The sequence below is a fragment of the Prorops nasuta genome, unplaced genomic scaffold (genome assembly GCF_024137725.1).
Source record: "Prorops nasuta isolate Cenicafe-Biocafe unplaced genomic scaffold, Cenicafe_Pnas_1.2 PNAS00006, whole genome shotgun sequence".
NCBI lineage: Eukaryota > Metazoa > Arthropoda > Insecta > Hymenoptera > Bethylidae > Prorops > Prorops nasuta.
The window spans coordinates 4,504,705-4,521,846 of record NW_027116803.1 but is presented as its reverse complement, the minus strand read 5'-3'; the positions used below and the strand labels follow the sequence as shown (position 1 = coordinate 4,521,846).

Genomic DNA, 17,142 nt, shown 5'->3' with positions numbered 1-17,142 from the left:
AGATTAAACTACAGTATTTTTATATCAATTTTGAATAAAAATAGCAAATTCCTTAGGAACACAATAAGATTGATAGTGTATAATCAATACTTTTTAATTACACAAGAAAAAGCTTCAACTATTAATATTAATAATACTAATTGCACAATGCTTCCAAAATTTATGCTAGCTAAAAGAAGCAGCTATAAACTAAAAGTATGATAATTTTTGATAAAAACATTTTAGCTCATTTGTTTGCATATAATATATATTGATTACTATGTACTATCAAGGCACAATTTTATAAAAAGGGAAAAAAGAAGTATCCCTCGAATTTTGTTATATAGGCTTGACTTAAAATGAGTCTTATTTTACAGTATATATATTGAATACATTACAATTGTAATTTATACAAAAATATTAATTTGTTTTAAAATTCAGCCTTTCACAGAGTGCGATAAATATTTGCCAAAAGTACTTTCATGATTGAGACGATATATATATATATTTCTATTAATAGATAATTGTCTCTCACGATAGTACGTTAAAAATATCGTTTATTGCAACTATGAACATTTAAAATTAAATTACTTAGGTTAATCATATGATAAAAATAGTTGCTACTTTTAGAAAAAAGAAGGCATTCATTAAAGCAAATCATTGTAAAAATTGGTTAGAATGTAATGAATAAAATATACGTTATATTTTTAAATTAATATAAATAAAAAACAACATATGTTTCATTAATCATAAAGTTATATCCATCAGACTTATTCGGAGCCTCATTTTTGAAATTCTGGTTCCTGAATAATGTAGATTGAGTATTTTTGTTTATCGATAACGTTAAATGTAATGACTACCAGAGATGTGTACAATATCGACATTAATAGCATAATTTAATTAAAATTATTTGACATTTGGCATTACATCGTTTAAGTACCTGCATCTTCTCATTTCAAATTTAACTTCATGTTAGAATGGAGAATTCATACCAAGCTTTGTACCAAACTCTAGACGCGCCCTTTTTTGATACCTGACATTAACTCTAAAAATAATTAATGTTTTATTTTTATAGTATTTATATTAAAATTTATTATAGAAGTTAGAAAAAGCTTACTTGATTTCCTGCCATTTTACAAGTTCATTGACTATAAAAACCAAAGGAAGTGATAAAAAGAAGAACAATGGAAGATTGATCGACAAGTGTTCAATATTTTGCCCTTCTTCCGCCCAGAATTGACAAAGTATTATTCCCGATAGTGCTGCTTGAATACAAAGACTGAAAAATTATATTTTATGAGTTAACATTTTTTAATTCCAAATAAATTATTTTTGTATGTGCTTACACTATAAATGCGATTACGAGCCAAACAGAATTCGTTATTGGTTGTTTGTTCCAAATTGAATAATCTCTATGTACAAAACTAATCGAAATTGTAACTGAAAGAATGATATATCACTATCATTAAAGAGTATTTTATGAAACTAAAGTATTTTAGATAAAAATTGTTACCAAAATGTAAAACTAATAATGACAATGAAACATGTTGTACTGCCAGTATAACATTTGGTTTTGAGCCCCAGCCACCCCAATACGTTTCATTCATTTGAGGATAGATCAGTAAACACTGAGAGTCTGGTGAAACGTAGATAGGACAGAGTGTCATAAATGAAATAAATTGAGATAGAAGCACGGTAATGACAGTGAAAAGAAATTTACTGCCGTAGCACCATAAGACAAATAAAGCAACCTGTAATTAATTAGTTATTATAGCTATTGATATAGCTGTATTATAATTAGTAATTACCTGGCCATTAACTGTGCACTGATTCTTCCCTGTTGCCCGTTGCATTATTGTAGGATCCATGGGTGTTGCTATCATAGAGATAGATAACATAGGAATAATCAAACAGCTCAGCCAAATTACTTGGCCTACTGAAAATAATGGTGGTAATAAGAAAAATCCAGAGAGCGCTTGTGTAAAGGATAACGTGACAATACAGCACAGCCAGAACTGCACGCAATTCCACAAACATTTCATATAATGCCGAGCCTAAATAGAATTCAAATATTTCATTATGTTACTACCATTTAATTAATCAATATTTAATGTGTCTAATGACATACCTCCATAACAAGATGAAAAATAGCTATTGGATCTTCTCGCCTAACACTTAGCGAGCATGCAATCGAATTTAAAGCTCTACTTAAATCAACAGGTGAAGGACCTTGATCTTCCCTCGTAGATATTAATACTGGAATCCTTTGACATACTTGAGGATAAAGAGGCTCCACAGCCACTCTGAATAAAGAGACATTTTAATTATTTCTGACGTAAAAGATAAGGTTTAAAATTATGGAAAAAAAGTTATACCCGGCATCAGCTTGCATAAATATCGGCATATTTTCGGCGTTTGCAGAAGATCCTAATACACAGACTACTTCTCCATAATCTTGCATTATATGCAACATTTCTCGAGTAACCGTAGTATTACAATCAGTAAATAATGAAACAAGAAGTGGTACATTATCTATTAATTCTATATGAGGTCGAATTTTATCAATGCCTCGCGGTAATTTAGCCTATGTAAAAATATTTTATTCATGTTAACAGCTCATTTTTTTGAAATATTACCAATATATTAAAATTTTCAATACTAACTCTATTTGACAAATCAAAATTGACTGGAGCACTCTGTTCAGTACTATCAGTGAGACAGCTCAATGACCTCCATGCCTCCTGACCAGATCCTAGGTCAACACTTTGTACAAGCACACTATCTTCACTCCTCACAGTATCCTGTTCCCTACAAAAATTATATTATACCAATTTTCAGTAATTATTAAAAGTTCAAGATTACGAGGTGAGGATCTTGACTGCAGACTATGCATATTAATGTAATTACAAATAAATAGATAACTGTAACTTGGGAAAATTGCTAAAAAATGATTATTTACAAACAAAAATAATTACACAATATGTGACAATCCGTCATCATATTTCCCTTGTGCTAGTTGACTTAGACTTGCATGCAAAATCACAAAAATGATTATGTTTCATATTGTGAAACATTGAAGCTAATAATATGTATTGAACAAACCTCTGGCTCATAGCACTTTTAGCTTGCGATGAAGCAAAATTGTTCCACTCTGTATGCTCATCTTCAAATTTCACGGTTGCAAAATCGGTGTTAATCGCACTTGGCGCAGACATACTGATAGCCTTAGTAGTATCCAGATTAGTACTAAAACATAGAATGCATAAAAATAAGTTTTGTTTTCTGTCATAATTTTCTTACATTAGTCATGCTTATAATCTAGATATCTTGGTTACAGAAACACATTGATGCAACATTAATTCCGCAATATAAACACGTGCTCCAATTCTTGTTTCGCCTGAACACCATGAATTAGTGATTTTTTCTTTTGGGAAAAGATGATCTTTTGGTCGCTCATAGATTTTGTTTCTAACTTATAAATAATAAGTAAGAAATTGTATATTTCATTAATATAATTAAAGTTTTAGTAAAAGCATGATAAAAGGGTATTGTTTAACGTACCGAGGAGAAGCACGATTAAGCAAGTGGCTGGCTTCATCCATGCAGGAGAAATTATGGTGATGAGATTGCGTTGAGGGAGTGGGTGAGGACATGGCTGCTGCCTGGCTCACCCACCAACCCACTGGGCTCTCGGACCTAATAGTGGTGGGTTAGTTATATTTGTTTATTCATTAATTTATGTTACTTTTTCATGATTTAATATAAAGCAAAATAAATATCGTGGCTAAGTAAAAATAGGAGTGTGTTTAAAACTTAGTAAAATTATTGTTTTAGTACAGTAACATTGCTAAAGAAACTATTCGTGGATATTACGTTTCTACGGAAATCAGTTCAAGTTATAATGAGAAAAATGAGTCGATTAGTTTATTACGCTGAACACCCATGCTTGCAAAGAACGATAAAGAAAATGGTATAGACAAACATATACGATGGGGTCAAGTGTGGATATCTCTCCAACCATTGTTGTCTCCTGTAATGTACATGCATATTACATTCCCATACGGTGTTATTAATAAAGAACTAATCAAGAGACGCGGTAGTGTCTCGACGAAAAGTACATAAATAAAACAAAGCCATACAGATAATATTGGTATTATTTTAATCAATCTTCGTAAACTAATCAAGATTTAGAAAAGAGAATTAAAACATTTATAAATCATAGATATTAGGGTATAACATGAATTTGTAACATTTTTATCATAAAAATCTTTAATAAAAATGCTACAAGCTTGTGTTACAAGCAAACAAACATAGAGAGAACACGTATGGAGTACAATGTTGAAAAATATAATAATATATTCTACCAGAACTAAACACATTTATTAAATTATTATATTATCTATTAAGAATTTCTGATTATATAATAACAATAAAAACATTGTTTTCAATAATCTTTAAATGAAAAAATATTTAATTTTTGCATAAAGACATTTTTGACAAAAGATTAATTAAAAGACATATTAAGCATTTAAAATATAAAAGAAAAACGTATAAATTATTAATAGCAATACCTTGCTCTTTCACTAAGAAGTGATATGTGACAATTCCATCCACTTTCTAGACCCATTTTCTCTGAGAACACACGTGATCGTAATTCATTTTCTTTACTAAAGTGGACAAATCTTATACAAGCTCTTTCTAATTGTTCAATCAGTTGAACCTAAAACATTATATAATTATTTTTTGAAAATATTATGCAAGAGGAATTTTAGTCAATATTATATCAAAAAATATAATTAAATAATTGATACCATATCTGTTTGTGCCTGGTATTGCATTGTAACCATTCCTATAAAAACTTGATTACATTGAACTTCAAAACAATTTTCTACATCATTTATATCTTCATCTTTATTTTCATTACACAGCAGAGAATCTATAGTATAAATATATTATAATGTATTAAATTTTTGAAAAGGGAAAAAGATCTATAAATGAAATTGTAAATTAGAACCTGTTGAATGGAACTGGCCTAGAATTCCTTTTATTCTTGGATCCAGAACATTTCTAAAATCCCATGGTAGGGGGGTTGGACTTCTATGGGGAGTATACAAATGTTTGCTATCAGCAGGTAACTCTAAATACACATTAGTCATTTTACTGTTAATAGCTCGAGTCAAAGGTCTATATGCAAAAGCTGTACAATATGATGTCAAACTTGTCCTTTGATAAAAATCCTGAACCTTTTTCCTATAGTAATATACAAATATGTGTTGTAAAAATAAATATAACAAATAGAAATAATTATACTACCACCTACCTGTCAGAAGCTGAGAGAGGACAAAGGTCGTGTCCGTCCCAAAACTCAATACAAGAATCAAGAATTATATCTGCCGTTCCTTGTGTTAATAATTGTAAGCTACCACCGGTACGTTCTTTCACCACAACAGCAACCATATGTGGAAAGGGAAATTTTAATTTTGTTGCAATGCTTAGAGATTTAGCAAATTTAATATCACGACGGACCATTTCTGGCTGCTGTAATGTAATGTAAAAATATTTGTTATATAAACTTAGTGTTAACAGGAAATAGTGCAGTGTTAATTAAGATAAGAAAACGATCAACTGCTGACGAGGTGTGAAATTTGAATGAACGAAAAGGGGATGATACCCGAGACAAAGTCAAAGGTTACCACCCCAGTCTCGTATATCCAAGCTTTGTACTTCCTTGACAGTCGATTTCTTTTCATAGTCAACATAGTACTTTTCATAATAAATGAGGGAAAGTATAGTTTTTTATGCATGTTTCAGCAGGGTGAAAATAATTTACTTTCAACTCCGTTGGAGCTACTTTCCTTCTGCTACTTAGCAAACCGTCATTTTCATCTCGCAAAACAGGCATAAAAATCTATACTTTCACATCACGTGTTATGAAAAATATATGCACGTATGCAATAATAAGATAGTGCCAATACTTACTACATGTCTAAATGTTGACAATTGCTGCTCCAATTGAAATATATTTTGTGCTTGATCTTGAAAACCAATTTGTTTTGCTAGTTCACATAAACACCTACATAGAAATACTTTAAATGAATAAAATAATTTTAATAGAATTAAATTAAAATGGCAAAAATAAGAAATAGAAATAGAAAGAGAGAGAGAGAGAGAAAGAAGGAAGGAAGTAAAGGACAACAGAAGAATAGAGAGAACGAGAGAGAAATAATTAGCCAGTCCCATGTAGAGCATTCACAAAAGTCCTATTTTCTACACCTAAGATCCATTCACCAATACAAATATCTACAAGTTAAAAGAGAACAGAAAAAAAATGACAGTTCGACTGACCACGTCTGTTCAAGGCATCCTGATTCGTCGACTAAATACATCTGTATTGGAGTTTGCATTGTATCTTTTTCGTCACATTTATCTTGATTACCGTCACCCTGGCTGCTAATAGATTTTAATAATCAAATTAAAAAAAATGTCAATTAATTGTCAAAGTCCGTAATTATTTAAGGTTGTCAAATTAAATCGTCTTGACAAAAGTATTGGTGAAAAATAAAATATAACTTGCCATAGGGGCTTTTTTCATAAAAAAAGCAAACCAAATGGTAAGTAAAAATGATACGTACCGCCTATTTGTAACAGGAACAAGATTTTCATTATACAAAGCTTCGCAAGTGACGTGACAGCAAAATTGCATATAATGCTCCTGTGTTTCCATATTGCATGTATTAAGCAAAATTGCTAATCCCAGTGGTTTTAAGGAATTTAGATGTTGCCTCCATGAATGATCATCAAATTGTAATCGAAATGGTAAAGCATGATCATGTGTCAAATCCAAAACTTCTGCCATGGAGTGTGACATTTCTAATGTATATTATTAAATTAAAAATTATGACAAACTACTACTTTTACTGAACTCACCATTTTGAGCATATGATGCTTTTATTGAGTCTTTAGTATTTTCAGTAAGTAATGTAGATTCTGCTGTTTTTTCCAAGCTTGTAGTACTGATAAACACAAAAATTTTTGTTTCTGTTGATAAATATTTTTTTATAATTCTACAATTATTGGATTATAAAAATACCTTGAATTTTGGGATGTGGTATTGGCATTACGTAAAAAAAAGACCTTCTCTGCTGTAGGATTTGGCCATGATAATATGCCCTTTTTATCAATGCAGCACAATGCCTGTAAATAAAGTATTTGTTTTGACTTATTACCTGCAATAAAATTTTAGCAATTGCAGTAATATAACAGAAGTCTATTTACAGTTACAGAGCCTAACACATGCAGGATACTTGCAGACCTTGACATCATATGTTCTCTTCCAAAAAGTATATTGAAAAAATATTCTTTTAACTCTAACCAATTAAATACTACATCAGGATAAGATGGTCCAGAAATATCGGCATCTTCAAAGGGATCTACGAACTAGAAATTTAAATAATTTATTTACTTAATAATATTAATATATAACATTCAGATATAAAGATCAATACTAACCTGTATCTTCTTTGATGATTGATATAATTGAAAAAGTGCTTTAAAACGCGCCATACCAAAACAATTTAAAAACAACCAGCATGTTGGAAAAATCAGTGGAAGAAGAGGAAGACTTACAGCAATTGGCTGTAGTAAAAACATTTCAGCCCAGTGACCAATGCCAAAATATTCTGATAGGTATAAATATCGAAACAGATTAACAACTAAAACGATAATTAAAAGAATTGGATATGCTAGTTGTTCAATACAGCAAATCATTACTAGATGTCTTTTGCGATTATGATATGTAACCGGTCTATCAAGAGCTTGATCAAGTGCTATTCTTAAATTTGTAAGGTATGGTGTTTCTTGCAGCTTATAAATTTTATTTTTCAACGGTGTTCTTGCCTGTGGTGTTGAAAAAATTTCATTTGCATTATGGACTGATGGACTGTACACTTCCCTAGCATGTAATGTTGGAGCTTCAGGATCCTATAAAAGTTTACTTGTTTAAGTAATAATTAAAAATATATATGCATATTGATAATTAATGTTATACATTGTATGGGATACAGAATCCTGGTGCTTGCTGGCCAGGCTTAATAACAATAATATCACCAGCAACTAATAGTGCCCAAGGAAGATTGACAATATGTCCATCACGGTAAGTCCATTGCAATGTTAAGCATGGCGATAAAGGGCTGCATAAATGTGGATAATTTTCTCTATCCCATTGGCAAATTAATTTTGCATCTAATAAATAAATAAAAGTTAAATAATTTTGCAATCAAACTAGAATAGCCAAAGCATCACCTTCAAGTTGTTCCAAAAGTATTTGAACTCGGTGTGGAATTTCATTATGACGTAGTTTATTGTCATTAATGACTAAGATGAAATTCAATATTATTAAAAAGCATACAATTAGTCCTTCATAAGGCAGTGATGAAAACCTATTGAACAAATTAAAATTTTATTAAAGATTAGTAAAGGCACAAAAACTAATTTTATTAAAATCTTCTGATCACACATACCATGTTTCATTAATAGTAAAGAACGCAACAACCAGTAAAATAGCATTAAGTAATAGAGCAAATGCAGAAGTCCAGCAAAGTGTTGTATATTGACTTCTATGGTGTAAAGCATCCTTTAGCCATGCTCTGTACTTTCTAATAAGATTTATATAAAAATAATAAATATAAGTGTTCAATTTCTCAATTAAATAATAAAGAGAAGTTAATAAAAAAAAATACTTGTTTCTTTTGCAGTCCTTTTTATATTCTTCTAAAACATGCTTAATATCACGTTGAAGAATATCTAGAGCAATTTCAGTACTAAGGCCAAGAGTTTCGTTTAAAGTATTTTTTAAGTCATCTTTGTCATATTCACTTTCCATTTTCTACAAAAACATGTTTTTAGTAAAAACAAAAATTAATACAATTACAATTAGACTAATAAAAATACTGAAGATTAAAAATACACACCATACATGAATTTATTATTTTTATCCTTAATTTAACTCATTAATAAATCAACTTAATTTCTTCTTGTTTATCTTGAAAAAATTTGAGGTTCAAAGTGGTCATTCTTTTTGTTATCACATATAAATTTATAGTAAAACTTTGATTATTGAATAATTTACTTTATACATATTTAATAAACCACTTTAAGTTAAGTAATTTAATGATTAACACTCTACCTTAGGAAATAAAAAAATCCGTAATTATATATTTAACAGTTTAGGTAGAATGCACATATACGTATAAAGATATGAAGTATAAATATACAGACCAATTACGAGCTTCAGCATAATTTCTGATTTATTTCTGCTTCAAATTGTTTCAAATTAGTTCAAATGATCAGCTGTATGTAATATGCTCCGATTACTATAGGGTTCGCGTAGCTCAACGAATTAAATGCATCCCCAAATAGTAGTATGTGTGTATGTACATACATATGTACATATATACACCCACCTATTGTTTGTTGCGTTCCGTTATTTACTGCCAGTTTTGTTATTATAAAAATATGGCTTTTAAATATTACTAGACAGTAGGCATTAGACAGTACATACTATGTATGTACTATGTATACATACCGATCATACTCGCTGGTAGAAAATAAATTATACACCTACTCATTCTAACTTGAGCTTGAGCTTGAGCATCGTTTTATTGGTCGGGTGAATTTCAGCTCAGACACAATTGAATGAGCGAGTGTTTTTATCATATGATTAGCAAAAGCTTCGTTTAAAATCAAGAATGAATCAAATGATAGAATGGCTGAATTCGTTAATGGTGTATGTACATATGCATGCAAATTTGTACAATTTCCATTGATGTTGGTGTGTTGGGGACTTGGTTTGGAGTCCATTCTGTCCATTCCATATACATACAGCTATAGGGCGGTCCCTCTCCTGAGTGCCCCCCCCCCTGTGCCTCATAGTTCCGAAATATATACACATACATATAACTATTGGAGATTATCGCAAAGAATCGGAGTCATTCGGAATCATTCGGATCTATACCGATGAAAGAACGTAATGTCGTAATATAGATGTTATAGGTTAGTGATTTTTAAAGTTAAAACATTAATTGGTTAAACTGGTTTAAATAAAATCTACAAAATTAGAGATAAAACTAATCATAATTAAAACAAAGAGCAATAGTAAAACTCCAAAGGTGGGTTCAGACTCAGACTTCTGACATGTAACAAAACATAATGCAATTTTAATGTTTCATTCCATATCAAGTTTGTATAACATTTCATGCATCTTGCGACATAGTAAATTTAGAAGCTCGATATACAACTAAGTATAAAAGTTACGTTACGTTGTTTGTACTTATCTGCACCCACCTTAAAGTATTTATGACCATAACTGTAATTTTCAATAATTATATGAGTAATACAATTATTTTATATTATCTTAAATCCACATTACCAGATTTCATACAGTTATTAAACTAATAAGATACAAGGAGTATAAACTATATTGACAAAAATTTAATAGAAATAAAGTTCATCACCCATTTGAATTGTTTAATGATATCAATAAAATGCGTTTAACTCAAGGATTATCAAAATACTTTCCAAGCTATAAAGTTGGCAAAATGCCATATCGATGTAGAAGGTATATTTTGTAGATATTTTTATAAAATTAAAAAATGTTTTTGTTTTAATTAATTTATTTCAAGGCACATACAATACTATATAAAAACATTTATTTTTCATACAGAAAAAATAATCCACAAATAAAAAAAATAACTATCGAGGAATTAAAAAGGAAACGTTTTGATTTTGAAATTGAAGAGCGAAATATGCTTTTACTACGTCATCCTTATTTAACAGTCGAACAATCCTATGGTCATATGACTGAAGAAAATGCATTGAGAATAAAAAACTTCATGGATTCTATGAAACAGATAAAAGAAGACAAATTTTCCAAAAAGATCTCCATAATGGACCGCTTTCAATGCCTGCTTAGATCAGAAGCATGGGACTAGATTTCATTTTTGGTTGTTTTAAATGTATCTGAAAATAGAAGGACTGTACAAATAATACATTAATAATAATTTGCATTTATTGGACAATATGGCATTCAGTTATTTATTACTTGTATCTATCTATGTAACTTTGAATAAAAGGTTTAGGCCACATTTGATTATCAATTGTAAATTACTAAAAGTACTGGACTAATCAAGCAGCCAGGTTACCGGTAGCTCTGAAATTCTAGGCTGTATGATACTAGGATATATTCTGCTTTGACTGTAAAGTGTATAGATTTTTAAATATAGTTATTAATGTAATAATATTTTAATAACATTAGTAATTATTTTATAATTTTATTGTTGTTAATTTTTTCCCTTCTATTGATTCTCTATTAGTAAATTGTATAAGAATGAGAAGTTAAATTAAGTGAAAAATAAAGACCAATAGTTGAAGGTATATTATATAATACTCTGAGCAATGTTAATTTTATTTTTTATTTAAACTATATAATAAATATCAAATGATTGTCTATTAGACAAATTAATTTTGAAAGAAAATAAAAGAAGTTTGACTAACTACACAGTAAGTTGTTTTTTCCTCTTTGAGTTTTTGACAAAATTATTAATTATCTTTATCTCTATCAAAAATTATATAGGGCAATTTAATCGCTTAGTCCCTGTCCTGCCCTGTCCCCTTCCCCCATTCTCCTATAATTTACCGTCACCGACCACCGTCATCACTGATAACTATTGAATTGAACGCCTTGAGGGCTGAGGTGGCTGAGCCCAGCTGAGCCCTGAGGCTTGAATAGTTTTGAAGACTTGAAGTGTCTTGCTGACTCTTGCTTGACTGATTTGAACAGGAAACGAAGGAAAAGGAATATAGGAAGGGGAGTAAAGAAAGCCTCTCTACCGGCTCTACTTTACCTTCCCTCTATCGGACTCTATCCATAAAAGAAAAAAAGTTGTAGTTGATGTGGTACGGTATATGTGAGTAATAGTTGTGTTGTGTTTGTTTCTTAGACTCTTGAGTTTTATATCGTTCCAAAATAATCATTAATAAAAATATTTCTGTTTGAAAATTGCCAGATATAAATTTTTTACACATATAAAAATATTATTTTTTGTAATTTCAACATTGTCGTTTCATTCGTGAATTTAAGGTTATGGTTTTATGAATCATTTATACTGCGTAAAGTAAATAATTAGTTTTTACATATTAAAATGGTAGGTTTTAAAAGCCTGTGCCACAGTTAAAATCAAATAAAGAGGTGGCGTATCCCTATTGCAATCGCATCATGGGTTTGTTTGAGCGCTGCACTTTACGTTTTATTTCTTCCTATTCAAGATATTTTTCTTCGTCAATTGAATCTGTAATTAACGGACCATCTGCATTTCTTCAACAACAAATATTAAACTCTGAAGATAATGCACAGCTTTATCAACAGAATGAGAAAAAATCATTAAAAATTGCAATTTTAGGTGCTCCCAATGTTGGAAAGAGTACCCTTATAAATCAACTTATTCACAGGAAAGTATGTATCCTTCATTACCTAGAAGAAAACTTTCTAATTGCTATATTTATATAAATAATTAGTGATTATTATTATTATTTTTGTGCTAGGTCTGTGGTACGTCATCAAAAGTACACACAACTCAACACAATATGGATGCAATTTGTACAATTGATAATACTCAACTTATCTTTGTTGACACTCCTGGTGTGGTTTCAGCCAGAGATTTAAAGAAATATAAAATGTTAGGTACTTTTGAAACTGATCCAGCAAAATCAGTGAAAAGGGCAGAAATTGTAGCAGTTATTCAAGATGCAAGTAATAGATATACTAGAAATAAAATTGATGCAGGGGTTATTAAAGCATTATCCATTAAGCAAGACATACCAGCTATTTTAATTTTTAATAAAGTTGACTTGTTAAAAAAGAAAATTCTGTTATTGGAAATTATAAGGAATCTTACAAAGAATGAGAACAGAATAATTTTTCAAGATATTTTTATGGTATCTGCTTTAAGTGGTGATGGTATTGATGATGTACGAAATTATTTCTTGGATATTGCCAAACATGAAAATTGGGAATATGATCAGTATGCAGTTACTAATCAACCAGTTGATAAGCTAATAGCACATATAGTAAGGTGTAAATTTTTAGAATATTTTATTGATGAAGTTCCTTACAAATTGGTAATAACAACTGAGCATTATGATATACAGTCTGATGGTGGTATTAATTGTGTTGTTAGAATTGATTGTCCTAGTCAGCATAATGCTAATTATTTAAAAAAACGCAGAAGATTGAAAGTCATAGCAATGGAAGTTGAAGAACAATTACGTCATGTATTTCAGCAAATGGTTACAGTGAAATTAAATATTCAAACTATAAAAAAAGGATAATATATTAAGGTTACAATGTTATATAAGAAAAGCAATATTAATTAACATTACGTTTTAAGTTGTAAATAAAGAAATGTAAATGTTAATTGCAGAAATGTTTAATCTTGTGTAATTTCGGGAAATGATAAATCTGTATCTTTTAAATTTTCCTCTATCCATGCATTAATCTTCTTTTCAATATCAGGTGTGATGATACTTTTCCATCCACCGACATGACCCTCTCGAATAAATGTTTTTGATGGATAAACTTTTGTATATGGTCCATAATTTTTAGCATTTTTTTTAAAATTCTGAAAATCGACATAATTACAAAGTTCTTGAATTTGTTGAGAATTATATTCTTTTCCAAGAAAATTTGCAATAGTTTTAACAGAAACCTGTATTTCCTGTAAACATTAAAGTATTATGAAATCTTTATACGATAAATTAATGATAAAATGAATCATTGGTTAGAATAATTTTTCTACTGTACTTTTTTCAGGTTTTCATAAAATAAGAATAGAAAATTTGGTTTATGTCTTAAGTTCCAAGCTTCTTTTACATGCTCGAAGTAAGGAGTCCATATGACTAAAACATAAATGTCAATTAATTCAGCTTAAAATACTAGTCATCCATTATTATAAACGATATACTGTTCAATGGAGACTTTGTCTAATGTGATACATGTACAAATGCCTCAAAGGAAAGAGCTCAAAAATTATAGAAACCTTGTATAAAGTAAAAGAGGAAAGCAAACTTTATATTATTTGTAGTAACAACAGTGTACTCAATTCAGCGTAATACATTTACCCAAGTTCTTTAAAAATAAGTCGCAAAATTCTAGAAAATCTCCCCCGAAATTCCAACCAAGATTTGTTTTATTAAAATGGTATAATGAAACCAATACATCCTTTGGATTCCTCGCTATATAAATTATCTACACAAGTAATTTAAAGCATATTATTTCATATAATATATACGTTGTATTATAATGAGTAAAGTTGTTTACCTTACAATCGGAATTTACAACATTTGGAAAAAAACTGATTGGCATATGAGATTTTATAAATCGAGGAGAAGGCATTTTTTCTACTATGTCGAACATAGGTAACAGAAAATCCATTTTTTCCGAAGCTGCTTCCTCAATATTTATTTTAGTCTTTACTAGCTCTTCTGTTACGTCCGTATCAATAATCATGTTACATCTAAGGGCAAAAATTAGACATAAATAATTTTTTTAGGAGTCAACAATTTGAACTACTTGATCACTCTAATTGGGTCTCTTTCTTTCTCTCCCTCATCTCACTAATACTAACTCTAAAAACGGAAATCTGTCATTGAGATGCTGAGCAGTAGCCAATGCAAAATTTAGATCGTTCATTATAAGCCACACAATTTCTTGAGTCCAAGTAGTACCTAAAACAGTTTGTTGTTTAACACCTCTATTTTTTTAATAATATGCTGCTTTTAATTTAACTAAGATATAGTCTGATTTCAATATAAAATTGCGATTACCTGATCTAGGAAAGGAAAATACCCAAACATCGCTACTTCTAGCTTGGAAATTATGTATAAGCTCCGCGTATTGAAGATACATGTTAGGCATTGTCCATTTTTCATTACCAACTTGCAACCAGGGTTTTCTCTGACCATGAAACAGTTTTAGCATTATAGCATTGTCGTATTCATTTAGAAAGGAATATTTAGGCAAATTGTCCATTATAACACTTTCTACTTAACAGAAGCTAAGCCTTACTGCACCGTACTGGAAATATTCCATTAAGCTGTGGATGTATTATATCTCACTTTTTTCAACTTCATGTTAATTTACAAAATTATATATATTATTCGTTAGAAACACTTTATTTTATCTAAAACGCACACTTCAAGGTAATGCTTTTATGGAAGCATGTGATAAGTGACTGCTAATTAAAAATTAAATGCGAGGGAATATTACTTCATACGTTCATGAAATCAACAATGTAATTGAATATATTAGGATACATTTTATTTTATTTAACTAAAACTACTGTCTCCATTTCCTTTATATTTGGTTACAAGATTGGCTTATTTTATAATATATAAAACATATAATTCTATGTCACAGGAATAAACATCTATTGATAATTATTATTATAGCAAGGGAACCTAAAATCTGTACCCTTCAAGTTTTCTTCGATCCACAAATTAGCTTTATTTTCAAGTTCCGGTGTGAAGGTATCCTGCCAACTACCGCTTGTACCATTTCTTACAAAAGCCCCCGCCGTTATGATATTACAATCTTTCAGTTCCGACGAATTTACCATAGGATTCGAGCGGAAATTTTGTATATGCAAATAATCAGCCAGTGTCTCGATTTCTTTATCTGTATATTCCTTCTTAAGAAATTTAGCGATCTTTTTTATAGAAGCTATTAAATCCTAGAAAACAAAGACAAATGATTATTTAGAGTTTTTAGCTGCGCACATAAATGATTTTAATCCTTTTACTTACTTGCTGCATTTCTTCATAAAATATGAATAAAACATTCGGATGGTTTCTATTATTCCATGCTTCTTTCAAATGTTCCCAGTAAGGACTCCATGGAGCTAAGTAAATAAAAATAATACTGTGAAATTTGTATAAAATTTGTGTTTTATATATACCTATTTATAATAATTGGCTATATTACTTAAGTGGTTTTGAAAATAGTTCCAGAACGTCGGAAAATCACCCTGATATCCTTGGGTCTTAATGTCTTTATTTAAGTGGTACCAGGACACTGCTACATCTTTTGCATTTCTTGCTACATACACTATCTAGAAGATTAAAATGACTTTTGTTCGTAAAATAATTAAATATTTTCTTTTTTCTTCTTTGATGAATCACCTTGCATCCGGATTCGAGAATACCGGGTAACAAACTAAATGGAAAATGCGATTTTATGAATCTTGGTGATGGAGCAACTTCGAGGACCTCGTATCCTGGCTTAGCGATTTCAAGAACCAATTCTTTTTTCTTTGAATCAAACTTGTTCATCTCAAGAAATTCTTTTGTCACTTCAGGGTGGTTGAACATGCTAAATCTAAATATTTATGTAAATTAAAGAATTATGCTACAGACAATATTACATTTGCGATAGATACTAACTCTAAAAAGGGAAATCTTTCTGATAAATATTTTTTCCGAGCAGTTTCAAAGTCTAGATTATTCGATAATAACCAGACTAGCTCTTGAGTCCAGGTAGTTCCTAATAAAAGCAAATTTTTAAATTTAAATCCAATTTGAAGTAAATTGTTTCGTCATTCATTGTTTAATAAACAAAAGCAATTTAATTTACCAGATCGAGGGTAAGAAATGACCCAAGTATCGTCCTTTCTAGCTTCAAATTTATAGAATTTTTCTCCTTGCTCTATATATCTGTAAGGGAAAAACCAACCCTTTTCGCCTACTTGTACCCATCCATCTCTTTCTCCTTTGAATGTCTTCAGCATTTCCGCAGTTATATCCTTGTCTAGGAGCTGATACTTTGGTGCCGATTTCTTAGACATCTTAATTCAGCTTTTTCTTAAAACACTTTATATTTAAAAACAAGAAGACACGAAGAATTGTTGCTTTTTAAATTGAAGCTGATAATTCTGTAGAGTAGATTTCCTTTTCTTCACAATTAACACTGAATCACTGTCACCAAGAGGATCTCACCAACCATGATCTGTTCAGGAACTGCACTTGGAACTGTTGCCTTGGTCAAAAACGAAATTCTTCAATTAGCGGGATCCGAAAAGCAATATCTCGGCCACAAACTCTCATAACGTCTTCCAA

The 17,142-nt window shown here is 30.1% G+C and overlaps 4 protein-coding genes and 1 long non-coding RNA gene across 13 annotated transcripts; 2 read left to right on the top strand and 3 right to left on the bottom strand.

The window, feature by feature from the left end:
* Positions 1 to 20: 20 nt before the first annotated feature.
* Positions 21 to 9,691, bottom strand: l(2)k05819 (transmembrane protein 94-like protein l(2)k05819). 3 transcript variants are annotated; one of them, XM_066729037.1, is made up of 28 exons: positions 9,563 to 9,691; positions 9,256 to 9,440; positions 8,949 to 9,163; positions 8,718 to 8,863; positions 8,499 to 8,633; positions 8,281 to 8,417; positions 8,027 to 8,220; positions 7,489 to 7,959; positions 7,255 to 7,416; positions 7,070 to 7,173; positions 6,907 to 6,992; positions 6,612 to 6,849; positions 6,325 to 6,429; positions 5,959 to 6,052; positions 5,300 to 5,517; positions 4,994 to 5,229; positions 4,791 to 4,915; positions 4,551 to 4,699; positions 3,962 to 4,009; positions 3,082 to 3,225; positions 2,643 to 2,787; positions 2,355 to 2,563; positions 2,108 to 2,282; positions 1,788 to 2,033; positions 1,493 to 1,730; positions 1,326 to 1,419; positions 1,097 to 1,258; positions 21 to 1,024 (listed from the first exon to the last, which is right to left on the bottom strand). In XM_066729037.1, exons 3-28 carry the CDS (start codon positions 8,949 to 8,951, stop codon positions 952 to 954), a joined length of 4,137 nt encoding a protein of 1,378 aa, XP_066585134.1. In that variant the 5' UTR covers positions 8,952 to 9,163; positions 9,256 to 9,440; positions 9,563 to 9,691; the 3' UTR covers positions 21 to 951. The 3 variants fall into 3 exon arrangements, with proteins under 3 accessions (XP_066585134.1, XP_066585136.1, XP_066585135.1); XM_066729039.1 differs by lacking the exon at positions 3,962 to 4,009 and having other exon boundaries at positions 24 to 1,024; XM_066729038.1 differs by lacking the exons at positions 3,962 to 4,009; positions 6,325 to 6,429 and adding an exon at positions 3,541 to 3,675 and having other exon boundaries at positions 24 to 1,024.
* Positions 9,692 to 9,882: 191 nt separating this feature from the next.
* LOC136774635 (uncharacterized) lies at positions 9,883 to 10,839 on the top strand. The gene is made up of 3 exons (XR_010822833.1): positions 9,883 to 10,029; positions 10,409 to 10,594; positions 10,700 to 10,839. It is a non-coding gene; the product is annotated as an uncharacterized lncRNA (long non-coding RNA).
* An 869-nt stretch (positions 10,840 to 11,708) lies between these two features.
* LOC136774632 (GTPase Era, mitochondrial) lies at positions 11,709 to 13,362 on the top strand. Of its 6 annotated transcripts, none has more exons than XM_066729043.1 (3): positions 11,709 to 11,942; positions 12,435 to 12,487; positions 12,577 to 13,362. In XM_066729043.1, the coding sequence occupies exons 1-3, from the start codon at positions 11,927 to 11,929 to the stop codon at positions 13,360 to 13,362; spliced, it is 855 nt and encodes a 284-aa protein (XP_066585140.1). In that variant the 5' UTR covers positions 11,709 to 11,926. The 6 variants fall into 6 exon arrangements, with proteins under 6 accessions (XP_066585140.1, XP_066585145.1, XP_066585144.1 ...); XM_066729048.1 differs by having other exon boundaries at positions 11,710 to 11,931; XM_066729047.1 differs by having other exon boundaries at positions 11,710 to 11,931; positions 12,301 to 12,487.
* On the bottom strand, positions 13,286 to 15,139 carry LOC136774633 (sulfotransferase 1C4-like). Of its 2 annotated transcripts, XM_066729050.1 has the most exons (7): positions 14,857 to 15,139; positions 14,658 to 14,757; positions 14,351 to 14,546; positions 14,152 to 14,278; positions 13,835 to 13,929; positions 13,414 to 13,748; positions 13,286 to 13,345 (listed from the first exon to the last, which is right to left on the bottom strand). In XM_066729050.1, exons 1-6 carry the CDS (start codon positions 15,059 to 15,061, stop codon positions 13,461 to 13,463), a joined length of 1,011 nt encoding a protein of 336 aa, XP_066585147.1. In that variant the 5' UTR covers positions 15,062 to 15,139; the 3' UTR covers positions 13,286 to 13,345; positions 13,414 to 13,460. The 2 variants fall into 2 exon arrangements, with proteins under 2 accessions (XP_066585147.1, XP_066585146.1); XM_066729049.1 differs by having other exon boundaries at positions 13,286 to 13,748.
* Positions 15,133 to 16,871, bottom strand: LOC136774634 (sulfotransferase 1E1-like). The gene is made up of 6 exons (XM_066729051.1): positions 16,661 to 16,871; positions 16,471 to 16,570; positions 16,210 to 16,405; positions 16,013 to 16,139; positions 15,835 to 15,929; positions 15,133 to 15,761 (listed from the first exon to the last, which is right to left on the bottom strand). Exons 1-6 carry the CDS (start codon positions 16,869 to 16,871, stop codon positions 15,459 to 15,461), a joined length of 1,032 nt encoding a protein of 343 aa, XP_066585148.1. The 3' UTR covers positions 15,133 to 15,458.
* Positions 16,872 to 17,142: the final 271 nt, after the last annotated feature.